The sequence below is a fragment of the Hyperolius riggenbachi genome, chromosome 8, assembly GCF_040937935.1.
Source record: "Hyperolius riggenbachi isolate aHypRig1 chromosome 8, aHypRig1.pri, whole genome shotgun sequence".
Classification (NCBI taxonomy): domain Eukaryota; kingdom Metazoa; phylum Chordata; class Amphibia; order Anura; family Hyperoliidae; genus Hyperolius; species Hyperolius riggenbachi.
In genome coordinates, this window is record NC_090653.1 from 72,047,908 (window position 1) to 72,060,712 (window position 12,805).

Genomic DNA, 12,805 nt, shown 5'->3' on the forward strand with positions numbered 1-12,805 from the left:
CTAAGTGATTAGATCGCTAAGTGATTACTAGTACAGTACAAATACAAAATACAATAATTCAGTAATCAGTAAGTGTGAATAGTGAACAGTGAGTGTGTCCCCTAGTACACTAACTAGAAAATACAATAATCAGTAGTAATCAGATTCAGTAGAAGGAAATAGAGTGTGTGTACACTACAGACAGTGCACGCACACACACACACGCAGGTGCTAGCCTATGAACAGTGACTGAGTGTTCCTAGTACAGTAAGTACAACTAGAAAATACAATAATCAGATTCAGTAGTAATCAGATGATTCAGTAGAAGGGAATACTGTGTACTGTGTACACTACAGACAGTGCACGCACACACACACGCAGGAGCTATGAACAGTAACAGTGAGTGTCCCTAGTACAGTAGTATAACTACAAAATACAATAATCACTCAGTAGTAAAGGACAAGACAGGGTAGAATACACAGCAGAAACACTGGTATAGATGAGAAATAAACTAACAGAGGACAGGAGGACAGCTGCCCACACAGGCAAGGCCCTGAGGCCTAAAGCTGTGTAAGCTTGCCTGCAGCAGCAGCTGTCTCTATGTAACACACAAGCTACTAACTAAAATACAATCTCTATCTATCTAACAACAATATAGGTGTATATAGCAGGTGTATGTGAGCAAAAACGCTAGGTGATTGACCACAATAGAGCACTTGCTAAGCCAAAGCACAAAGGAGCAGATCTCTCTCTGTACAAGTCAAGCAAGGACGGAAAAACTGAACATGGCGGCCGCTATTTATAGGATAGGGGCTGGCCAGGGTCCCCCTCTGTGATTGGCTGCCGTCAGAGGGCCTGGGAGCCCTCTGATTGGCTCTAAGGACATCAATCTGGGCTATGACGCTATTCGAGCTCGGTATTCGAGCTCGAATACCGCTGTTTGCTCGAATAGCTCGAATAGTGAATGGGCTATTCGAGTGAACTCGAATAGCCCATTCGAATAGCTGCAGCTATTCGAGCTCGAATACCGAGCTTGAATAGCTGAAAAAGAGCTCGAATATTCGAGCTACTCGAATATTCAAGCTCTGCTGAGCATCCCTGATTATAAGGATAAATGTCAGGTAAACACAGTGCTTGTGAAAAAGGCTACTATCAGAGAAGTGCCCACACTAGGGAGGATCAGCCTCTGAAGTAGGAGTCTTTCACCACCTGGGATGCAATGCCTGGTTTGGAAGTACACTCCAATGTGCACTGGTGTATACTCTGATGGATATGGAGTATAACATGGGGCAGACAGACCAAAGCCACTTAAAGCATTGCACGGCATGCCAACCACGTGTCCAACCAAGCATCTACAATGGAGAGAGACAGCAGACCCACTATGCCGCCAAGTTGATCAGCTTCATGTTTTTCCTGCCAAACAATTGTCTTCCTCAGGGTGCATGGGTCTGTTCAAAGGCACCATTGCATATATCAGAGAGCAGCCTTTTTTTTGTGCACCCACTCTGCTGTCCCACCTCTCTTTCCTTTTCCCTGATGTTCAACCACCTTTTCCACACCACTGACACTTCCTTGACCCCGTCTACCTAAATTGCTTCTCAGTCACTAACATGAATTAAGTGTGTGACTGTGTAGCTAGGATGAAGAAGCAAGACAAGGTGCTCATGGTGGGAATCCACTTTCAGGTAGCAGACACAATGTACTACCCAAATCAGCGGTCAAACTTCACCTCATGCAGTCCTTGTGTGGCAGATAGTGGCTGTTACATTCTTTGCACTGTTCTTGTATGTTGGCATATGTACCTACTATATATAATTTGAGTAACAAGTTAAATAAGTCTGTGTTTTATTAATACACATACATACTGAGGACACCAACTACAAACCTTAATTATAGACATACAAGAATACATACAAACACTACACATTTCCACTTACAGTAGGATAATATTATGATCGACACAAGCCAAGGAAAGAGCCACAGGGGGAAAAAAGCTCTATAAAGCCTGGAACTAGTCTAGTTTTAAGGTTCTAAAGTGCTTGTCCGAGTATTGGCACACATTTTATAATATCGAGGTAAGTGGCCAACAGGGCTGTAGTCTGGGCTCAGGTCCAGGTCTTCTCGGGGGACTGTTGTGGTGAAGGAAAATCTCTGGAGTAGAGTGGTGAAGTAGAGGAAGAGCACCATGTGAGCCAAGCCTTCCCCGGGACATATCCGCTTTCCTGCAATGGCAGAAGACATGACATTAAAGCTGGAACAGTTATTGAAAAAAATGCTGCGCCACCACAATGAAGACAATTAATATGTCGTTACTACAATGATATCACTAAACACAATACACATAAATGTCCTTAGATCCAGAGCAATGGTTGGAGTGCGCTGTGTTGAATCCTCTAGAAGTGTTTTTACATCAGTAACATCCACTGCGCGCTACCATATCTGTAAAACAATCTGACATAGCGTAACCTGCTTTCTTTGCATATAACTACACCCACATCAACCATGTCAATGGTGAGATAGTGCCCGTGCAAAACTCCCTCCACCTCTAATAACAGAGCAGCTCACCAAATGATGACCACCAATCTACAGGTGGGATTCAAGCTCAGCATGTGGTACTCAGGGGCTCATCAGTAATCCACATCCATGATATCATAAAAAAGGCCTTTATTCCTCAAATAAAAAACATAAAAAACTTCATTGCGTAACATCCAACTGTCATATAAAACACACTACGCCTCTCGCACCCTCTATGAACTTACAAGCTCCAGAGGAGAAGTAGGCATATCACAACGGCAGGGCTATCCGGCTTCCACTGTTTCACTGCTGGGTCCGTTCGCAGCGTCCCGCTCGTTCCCCTACAATCAGCGGCTTACCCGGACTTCCGTGTTATGCGTCAGGCGTACTGGCTCCGCCCTACGCGTTTCGTCACAAGACTCATCAGGGGCTGATGAGTCTTGTGACGAAACGCGTAGGGCGGAGGCAGTACGCCTGACGCATAACACGGAAGTCCGGGTAAGCCGCTGATTGTAGGGGAACGAGCGGGACACCGCGAATGGACCCAGCAGTGAAACAGTGGAAGCCGGATAGCCCTGCCGTTGTGATATGCCTACTTCTCCTCTGGAGCTTGTAAGTTCATAGAGGGTGCGAGAGGCGTAGTGTGTTTTATATGACAGTTGGATGTTACGCAATGAAATTTTTTATGTTTTTTATTTGAGGAATAAAGGCCTTTTTTATGATATCATGGATGTGGATTACTGATGAGCCCCTGAGTACCACATGCTGAGCTTGAATCCCACCTGTAGATTGGTGGTCATCATTTGGTGAGCTGCTCTGTTATTAGAGGTGGAGGGAGTTTTGCACGGGCACTATCTCACCATTGACACGGTTGATGTGGGTGTAGTTATATGCAAAGAAAGCAGGTTACGCTATGTCAGATTGTTTTACAGATATGGTAGCGCGCAGTGGATGTTACTGATGTATTAAAGCTGGAACATTTCTTTGGAGAGTTTTGATACAGCAAGAATGGTTCAGAACGTGTGTCAAGTCTGTATTGCTCCTTGGCTCCACAGTCCACACTGAAGAAAATTTCACTCACTTCCATTTAGTATCATGCGTGTCACAAAAGTTTGGAAAAAAGGAAAATCTCTTCAACGGAATCACAGGCAGCAATAAAAACATATATTTTCCTAGAGCAGAGAAAGGTGAAAACCTCTGTCATATTTTATTTCTGTCTGCATCTCCGGTGGGGCTGCAAGGTAGGGTGACCAAACGCCCTAAAAAAAGATGAACGCAGAGATAACGGGAGCCCAAATGGTGCAGTATGTCACAAGAAGAGTGATGTAAGTAAGGTTGAAAAAGCGGCAACCAACCCCTAAAAGCAGGAAACTTTATGACAGAGCGAGCACCGCTACATCCCACTGCTCCTCTGACAGTGTACGACCTGGTCAGCAAATCCAAAAGGTCACAGGAAAAAGAAGAAGGGTCCGCACTTGTACAAAGGAACACCTTTATTGAATGGACTTATCCATAGATGGCCTGGTACAACAGCTGCACAAAGGCTACTAGAGAAGCCCTGCAGCGAGTTGTTAAAACAGCAGAAGCCATTATTGGCACTGAACTACCATCACTGGAACGTTTGTATAAAGCTCGCAGCGTGAGAAGGGCCAAAAACATTATCAAGGACAACACTCACCCTGGAAATGCCTTGTTTGAGCTCCTTCCATCAGGTAAACGTTTTAGATCAATCCGCACACAAACAGACTGAAAAACAGCTTTTTCCCATCCGCCATAAACTTGATGAACTCTGAATAATTAACACTGTGTACAAATTGTTTAAACATCTGTAATACCTGGCATACTTGTATAATTTCTTCTCTTCCTTGTTACTATCACTATGTTCCCTATATGCACCGTGGGGTTGTCATGAAAAGTAATTTCGTTGTGTTACACAATGACAATAAAGTGAATTGAATTGAATTGAGACAGCAAAGGCAACATTAGAAAGCTTACATGTTTCGGACTATCTGTTCTTAATCATAGCTGATGACAAGTGCGGACCCTTCTTTTTTTTCCTGTGACCCCTAAAAGCAGGTGGAGATCTATAAACCTGACTCCACTCGGGTGTCTGGATGGTGCTGGTGCTGGATACGGTTGTGCTTATTGGAAAAGACAACCAAAGGTTTTATTGATGGCAAAGCCACGAGGTTCCAATATACACCCCTTCCCAAGGCGGCCTGAAGAGGTGGAAGCAGCCCCACAAAATGTGTTGCTTGTGCCTATTATTATTCACGTTTATATGAACTTGTCGTTATTGAGGTAAGCCACCTCTATTTTTAGGGGAGGTGTGTAGTCCAGAAGAGTCCCAAGATTTCCTACGGATACAGGAAAAAAACAGAGAGAGACCAGGAGCTTTTTATGGTGTAGTATATTAATGTCAGGCTCTGAATAAATATAAAGTGATGAGGTACTCACAAAGGTGGGTTGCAAGACCAGCAACCACAGTATAAAAACAAGTGAGGAAATCCCGTCCCCATTTGGGTTCTTTGTCTTCAAATGTATGGGTCGCACTCCAGAAAAAAAAACGATTGGGTACACAAAACAAACAGTTGACAGCAACCTCTAGGGGGCTGTAAACATTATCACTGGGAGGGAGAAGGCTCCCCAAAAACTAACCATGGAAGTAATAAATATAAAATGGCTTACCTCTAAGAAGTAGGGGCAACACCAATATAAGAAAGACATTTTAATAATCAGACACAAAAACGATTATAATTTTTGCATCTGATTGTTAAAATTTCTTTTTTATATTGGCGTTGCCCCTTCTTCTTAGAGGTAAGCAATTTTATATTTATTACATCCATGGTTATTTTTTGGGGCGCCCTCTCCCTCCCAGTGACCTCTATTTTTAGCTGTTTTGGTTTTTTTTTTTTGAAACTTAGTTTTATTTACTTCTGGTTGCCTGTTACCCCCCTTGCTATCTCAGGTGGGGATATGTTTCATGAGTGTCAGGAAAGAGAAGAAGTGAGCAGGAATGTTTCCAATACTGACAGCAACCTGGAACATAATTTTGACAGTTTGACCTACTTTTTGGTATCTGTTCAATTGAGGAGTGCTGAAAATGTATTTTTAAGAGAAGATAAAAAATATCTCCTGGGAGAAAACTTAGGAGCAAAAAGTGAATTCAATAAGGGCCAATAAGTCTATAATAAGGTTGAACACTAAAGTGCAAATTAGTACAGCTAATTCTATCGCTCATGAGCTGCGCGCATTCTTAAATCTGTTAATCTGAAAGTATTATGTGAAGAAAGTCAGCACTATAAGCCATATATAGAGTATTTATAAGGGCAGTAGTGCTAAGCTCTTTGATCCCTTTCTTACGTAAGCTATAAAACATTAGTTAAAATATGTTGGTACCTGCAGAGAATGGAATCAGGGCAGGGTTCTTCTTTAAGGCTCCTGCACCATTCAAAAATCTTTCTGGGCAAAATTCAGCCGGGTCTGAAAATTCCTGAGGATCCTTTAGTGTGGAGGTCAGTAATGGTAATACTTCTGTGCCCTTAGATTTAAATGGAGATAAAATAAGGATTGACCATTGAAAATAATAATAATTGTATATAGGCAAACCAGGAAAAAAACACAAGATTTTAAGGTGAAGCAGGAAGGTCTTGAAAAGGCTAAACTATGAGTATTTCAATCAGTTGATGCAGCTACGTGTAGGGAGTGATGCAGGTAAGTGTTCTATGTTTGGTCTGACTGAGTTTGAAAAATGTTATAACACTGTCACTCACAAGCAGAAAGGCTACATCACCGTGGCAGTTCAAAGTTCAAGGCCAGTTTTACACCTATTCTTTGCGTTGCAATGCAATTCTCCTGCCGCATCCAACCGCAACACAAAAAAACTACAAGCATATTAACCTACAGCAGCGTGCGCTGATAGGGTCATATGCATAGCACCACCCCTGATCAGTGACGTACTTCCTGCTGGGCAGCGTAACTGTGATTCCAGTAGGTCCGCACATGCGGGCCGTGACGCACCACGCCCCATCATTTACTCTACGTGCATCTACCATAGACCTGCATTACTCCAAGCACTGCTGCCCTTGCGTTGAATCGGATACTTCTGGCACACCCCAAGGGACTGCAATAAGTGTAAAAGTCTCCATAAAAACTTCCATTGCTTTTGTGGCGCCTTGCAGCAAAATAAGGTAACGCAACACAGGGGCCTTAAACAAACTGATGGTTGCATCAGTCACCAAGTTTTACAAAAATCCCAGAGATGACATATCATCCCTGCAAACTTCTGACAACTCAGTCTGTTCACCAATCACCGATGTTCCCTTTGCTTGCTAACCCTCAGTATACCAGAGTGATGTCTCAAGATGTAGTATATAGGTATCTAAATTACAATTCAGTTTAAGAATATTGTTCTTCTTTCCAAGAACAATAGCCTTAGGTCCTTACCTTGGGGATTACAAATCCTCGGAAAGTAATGTCTGTTGTTGTGCAATGTGGAAGTCCGGTTGGGACAATATCACTGAATCGCAGGATCTCATGGATTACAGCATCAGTGTATGGCATCATGGTTCGGTCTTCTATGGATGGACTTTGTTGGCCTACCACATGTTCAATCTCATTTTGGATCTTAACTAAAAAAAACACACATTGAAGTTTAACGAAACAAACTTGACTTGAATTAAGTTTATCATAAGGCCCTCCATTCATTTATGAACGTACAATGGTGGGGTGTCTAGACATCCTGAAGGGAAAAAAAAACAGGAGACAAAAACGGGAGCCCAAATAGCATAGTATGTCAAGTAAAATGAGCAGATAATTGCGTAGAATAAATGGCTACTCACAAAGGTGGGTTGCAGTAGGGCAACAGACCACAGAAAGCAGGTGAAGACCATGAGCCCGACTCCACTTGGGGTGTTCCAAGCAGGACTCGAAGGTGGATGAAAATAACAGGCTACCACAATGATAGATATTATGTGGGGTTTGTGTAGACTCTTACAACGGTGTGTGGGGGTAAGTACAGCACAATTTGGATAAAGAGGCAGCCAGGTTGGATAAAACTAAATTAAAAACAGCAATAAAATCGAAAAATAGGTAAGGTGGCATAGACAGCCTATAGCATAGAGCCAATAGCACCTCACCTTTTTTCCGATTTTATTGCTGTTTTTAACTTAGTTGTATCCAACCAGGGTGCCTCTTTACCCAAATTGTGCATTCATTTATGAGATTTACTAAATGCAATATACTGAAATACCAAACTGGAGGACTTGACAGGTTTATCCAAAGGTAACTAATCTGCTGAAGTGTCACAACATATTCATGGTTGTTCAACGCTATAATACTGATAGAACCATTTCACTCTCCTATATATTTACCTAACAGAACTTGGAGTTGATTCACAAAACATACTTCATGCATTATCTCATCTTATGCTGGGAATACACAGCTCGATTTTGAGCCATTAAGATGGCTCGATAGATAATTTCCAACATGTCCGATCACCGCTCGATCTTTTGCCGCTCGATTTCTCATTGAAGTGAATTGAAAAAAGATAAGAAAAACAAGTGGAATATAAGAGAATCGAGCAGGCAAAACGATCGGGCGCAGAATCGAGCACCAGAATCGACCTATGTATTCCCAGCATTACATTACAAAGCCTTGTGTACATGTTAGATGGTTTTCAGCTGACATGTACACAAGTATATAGCTTCTCCTGATTCCCCCTCAGTGTCTCGGCCAGGGATCTGCATGGTGGATCATCTCGGTTGAGTGCTAGAAGTGGATTGTTCTCCTACTCCACCTGCCCGCTCCATGCCACTTTGTCGTGCGCCATGCCGTCCGTCCCCCTGCTCCCTCCATAGCAACAGGACTCACTAGCCTATAGGTCTGTCTGTGCAACCTCATCCTCGTACTGTCGCCTGAGGGTTGAAATCCACATACTTGCCAGGCTGCAGTTCTCGTATGTGTGTATGAGGTTCTCCTCATGATTTATATGTCCTTATTTATCTTAACTTGTGATCTGTTTCTCCGCATCTGTCTGAACTCACAATTTATCTCTCTTCATCAGTTTATCTCATGATCAATTAAGTCTTTTTATAACTAAGGTGAAAACAGTGACATATCTACAGAGTAACACTCCTCCTCCCAGCCCTGTATGTCCAGTATAATAATCATATTATACAGATAACCGAAACTTGTACTCCAAGGACAGGCACTGCCTGGTTAATGGTAACCACTATCCAAAGCACTAATAGAGGCGATCATTACCACTACAACACCAATTAAAAGCTAATGCCGCAGCTAAAGGAGGGCCGCTTGTGAGCATCATAGATCCAGGGGCCCTGTTGAGGTTGCAACTTCTATTACTTTGTTATTTGGTGAAGATTTAGTAAGGTGCGATAACTCAAGAGAATCAGCCCCTTATCTCTTCTTCCACCTAGGATAACAGCTCTGATAATATTGCAGCATGACGACAATGTATGGTCACAGAAGTCTCATCTTTGCATTCCTTTGAGGACTTAAATGCTGCCTGGCAAGTAAAGGTTTCAATAAATGTGTTTTCTGCTCTGCTTAATGCCTATTATCTTTTTATGTTTTTCTTTTGTGCTATACCTTGTATTTCTGGATGTTTAAGCAGGATGAGGAAGCCATAGCGAAGCGTTGTGCTGATGGTTTCTGTCCCAGCAAAGAACAAGTCCACTACTGTGCTCACAAGATTCTCCAAATGGAACTCATTGACTGGATTCAGCTGTTCCTGGTATAAACAGTTAAATACATAATATAAGCTTTAAAAAAAAAATACAAAATATATAATTACCAAATTACATTAACCACTTCACCCCAAGGGTTTTTACCCTAACGGACCCGAGCAATTGTCAGCCGTTATCGCTCCTCCCTTTCATTCGCTAATAACTCTTTCAATACTTATCACAACAAAATGATCTAGACCTTGTTTATTTTGCCACAAATTAGGCTTTCTGGGGGTGATATTTGTTTTATGTAATTATTTTACTTTCTAAGCATTTTAAAGGGAAAAGTAAGGAAAAAATGAAAAAAGTACACAATTTCTCCAATTCCATCCCCTATACTTTAAAATAAACAATGCTGCAGTACATAAAACCCACACTTTTTTGTTGTGAAACAACAAAAACAAGTTGCTTGCTATTGTTCAAACAGCTGATGATAAGACAGACTGATAAGAAGTGAATCCAACAGTTGGATTTTTAGTTGTTTCAACTTGTTTAACAACAAAAGTTGTTTGACAATTGTGCTGCTTAAAAGACCGCTGTTGAGCGTGTGTATGGGGCCTAAAAATGCTTGTGCAACTATTTCCTATGAGTGAGTGTTCACATGTGAGCGTTTATTAAAATTACAAATGCGCTACATGTATCATTTTCTGAGCGTTTTGGCTCAAGGAAAATTGCAAAGTGCTTGAAAAAAGCGCTTTGTATTGTGATTTCCCGAGCGCTTTTATTAATAAATACATTGTATTTATTCATTTCTGTGTTAACCTCTTGAGGACCACGGGCTTAAACCCCCCTAAAGACCAGGCCATTTTTCAGAAATTGTGCCTTTGCAGCTTTAAGGCCAAGCTGCAGGGCCGCACAACTTAGCACACAAGTGATTCCCCCCTCCCTTTTCTCCCCACCAACAGAGCTTCCTGTTGGTGGGGTCTGATCACTCCCCCAATGTTTGTTTATTTTTTTGTAAATATGTTTTTTCTCTTTTTTTTGAATAAATATGGTAATTTTATTGTATTTTTCCACACCCTCCTTCCATGCTAATCATGTGACGCTTGGTGTAATGCTTCGCACACGCAGCCCAGACTAGACAGAGGAGTCAGCGTGCTTCTGAGCCGCTCGCTATGCACCGGCCAGAAGTGAAGAGGGGAGGACATACTGCGCACACAGGGCACAGTATGTCCGGGTGGGGGGGTCAATCAAGTCGCAGGACACCGGGACCTATATGAGACTAACGGCGGCAGACGGAGGGGGGCAGGACCGGCTAATAGTATGTACTTATAACCCCCCACACACTGCAGCAAACTTGTTTCTCAGCTGTAGTATCCTTTAAGCCACCAGCAAGCAAGAAAATACTCAAAACAATTTTAGTAGTACTGTTTTAACTACTTTTTGCTACTTTTTAAATTACAAAATGCTAAAAAGTTAATATAAAAAGAACTTGAAAAATTATCTCCTAGGAGAAAACGCAGGTGAAAAATTGAATTGCATATGGGCCCACGTGTGTCTGTATGTGTGAAAAGAAAACATGCATATTTTATCACAGAAGCGAATGTAATTGATAGAGAAAATGCCCTCAGTGCTTCACTGCTGCCTGTTTTTATCTGCAAGGGGAAAACACATTCAAGTGTTTACTAGCCAATTGAATAACATTTCCCTTTGCTGAAAGTAAGGGGGAGGGGACCCATGCGGGGGGGGGGGGGGGAGCTTGGGGTAGTGATTTCTATTTACGCCCCTGGTAAGTATTACTTGTTGGACTGAGTAGGGGAGAGGCCAGAGGAAAAGGAGAAGGGAACTGGGCATAGATAGAAGTGGCCACCGGCCATCACACTCACTGACTGTGCTCAGTTCAACAACAAGGAAAGCCAGAGAGGAGGTAAGAACTAGAGATGGCCAATGTACTGTACTTTAGTCCTACAGGAGAAAAGCAATTTACAAATATTATTGTTGAGGTCAATGAGATGCAATTTTTCTGATTTGCCATCAAGCGGAATGAAAATTGTATGCGACTTGAAATTGGAGCAATCAAATGCTCTTTTTAGACAAATGGGTCCTAAAAAAATTTCCTATCAAAGATGATCCTCCACAAGTCTGAGACTTTTCAATATGACCAATGTAAGACTAAAGAGGTGTGATTGCCTGTCTGTGGCTGAATTTTTCGATGGGTATGACTGACTGCACATATAATATAATATAAATCTATTAAAAATTGACCAGAACACACAATTTTTAATAGATTTATATTATATTATATATGTTTGTATTTTGGTCATTAATAAAATTTGTATTTTATATATAGTTTATTTCCTCCTGCCTCTTCAATCAAATGCTCTGCCTGTGTGCAGTCAGTCATAACCATCGAAAAATTCAGCCACAGACAGGCAATCACACACAATGCATGTCACCTCCTCCCTTCTGCTGTGCAAGTCAAATGAAACACTGCTGCTCTCCTGCCTCCCCCTCCTCACTCTCCGTCAGACTCCTCACACAGCACAACAAGCTGCTTATCCCCAATGATAACCTCTTCACCTCCCTCACTCTCCTCTTGCTCCTCCTCCTACTCTGACTACATGCTGTTAGTGTAAACACAGTACAAAAAGGCTGCCTCTGTAATCTCTGCGCCTGGTGCAAATGTTTTACCTTGCTTCATGAGAGAACTGGCCCTGGATGGGCCATGATGCTTCAGAGAGTGGGAGCTCTCTGCTCAGGGCCGGATTTCTGGAAAGGCCAGAAAGGCCATGGCCTAGGGCGATAAAATCAGATAAGATAAGAAGGGCGGCATGACTTGGAGAGAGAAGAGGTCATATGTCAAAGTAAATCACCTCTTCTGGTCCCGCAGCGCAGCCAGCCAGCGCCCTGCTCTGCACTAATAGCTGAATTCCACAGTTCCCCAATCCCTGCATCTCTCTCTCGCTTCCTGATGTGTTATAACAATCAGGATCAATCATAACTGATAATCCATTCCTCTGTATGATGGACATACAGATCGATGTGGGAAATACCAGAGATTTACATTACAAAGCAGATAAAACTAAGTTCCTCTGAGTTTTAATGCAGGCATTCACAGATATCAGTGAGCTCTGCTAGTTTCTTCACCTCTTTTACAGCTGTGACACTGACCCCGGCAGCTAATTGCTTTCTTATCTAACCCTAATTTATGACTGATTCTCTTTTTTTTCCCTAGCTAGCAGTGAAGTCTTCCCTGCTTCAGTTAACTCTTTCCAGACCTATTTTCTGTCCTTCAGCTCCTACCATCTATGAGAACTGCAGGAATAAAAATGCTGTTTGATTCCCTTTCATTGCTAAACTGTAACTTTAAAGGACACCTGAGCTGTTACTACCTCTGTGCTAGTGTGTATGGTTTGGCATCCTGCTTTCCTGTAGCAGCAGAGCATTGTACCATCTTAGCCATCAGTGAAAGCAGAAAGTTTTGAATCAGGATGATACCATTTATTGGCCCAAAAGAAAAAGAGTAAGCTCCTGCTAATAAGCGTTCTTCAGACTTTGTTCCTGTATACTGTCAATATGTTAGAGCACACCACCATATGTACATTCAGCATTCAAAAGAGATACAT

General features: G+C 42.1%; 2 protein-coding genes across 2 annotated transcripts in view; one reads left to right on the top strand and one right to left on the bottom strand.

Annotated features, from left to right (window-relative positions):
- LOC137528908 (cytochrome P450 2C8-like) overlaps positions 1-9,059 on the top strand; it is an 89,515-nt gene extending 80,456 nt beyond the window's left edge. The window contains exon 9 of the mRNA XM_068250671.1: positions 8,931-9,059. Within this exon, the coding sequence (XP_068106772.1) occupies positions 8,931-8,935 (5 nt within the window). The 3' untranslated portion in view covers positions 8,936-9,059. The remainder of the gene's footprint in view (positions 1-8,930) is intronic.
- LOC137528909 (cytochrome P450 2G1-like) overlaps positions 1,808-12,805 on the bottom strand; it is a 49,834-nt gene continuing 38,836 nt past the window's right edge. The window contains exons 6-9 of the mRNA XM_068250673.1: positions 9,103-9,244; positions 6,940-7,124; positions 5,893-6,034; positions 1,808-2,201 (exon numbers count right to left, since the gene is read on the bottom strand). Coding sequence (XP_068106774.1) covers positions 2,002-2,201; positions 5,893-6,034; positions 6,940-7,124; positions 9,103-9,244 — 669 coding nt within the window. The 3' untranslated portion in view covers positions 1,808-2,001. The remainder of the gene's footprint in view (positions 2,202-5,892; positions 6,035-6,939; positions 7,125-9,102; positions 9,245-12,805) is intronic.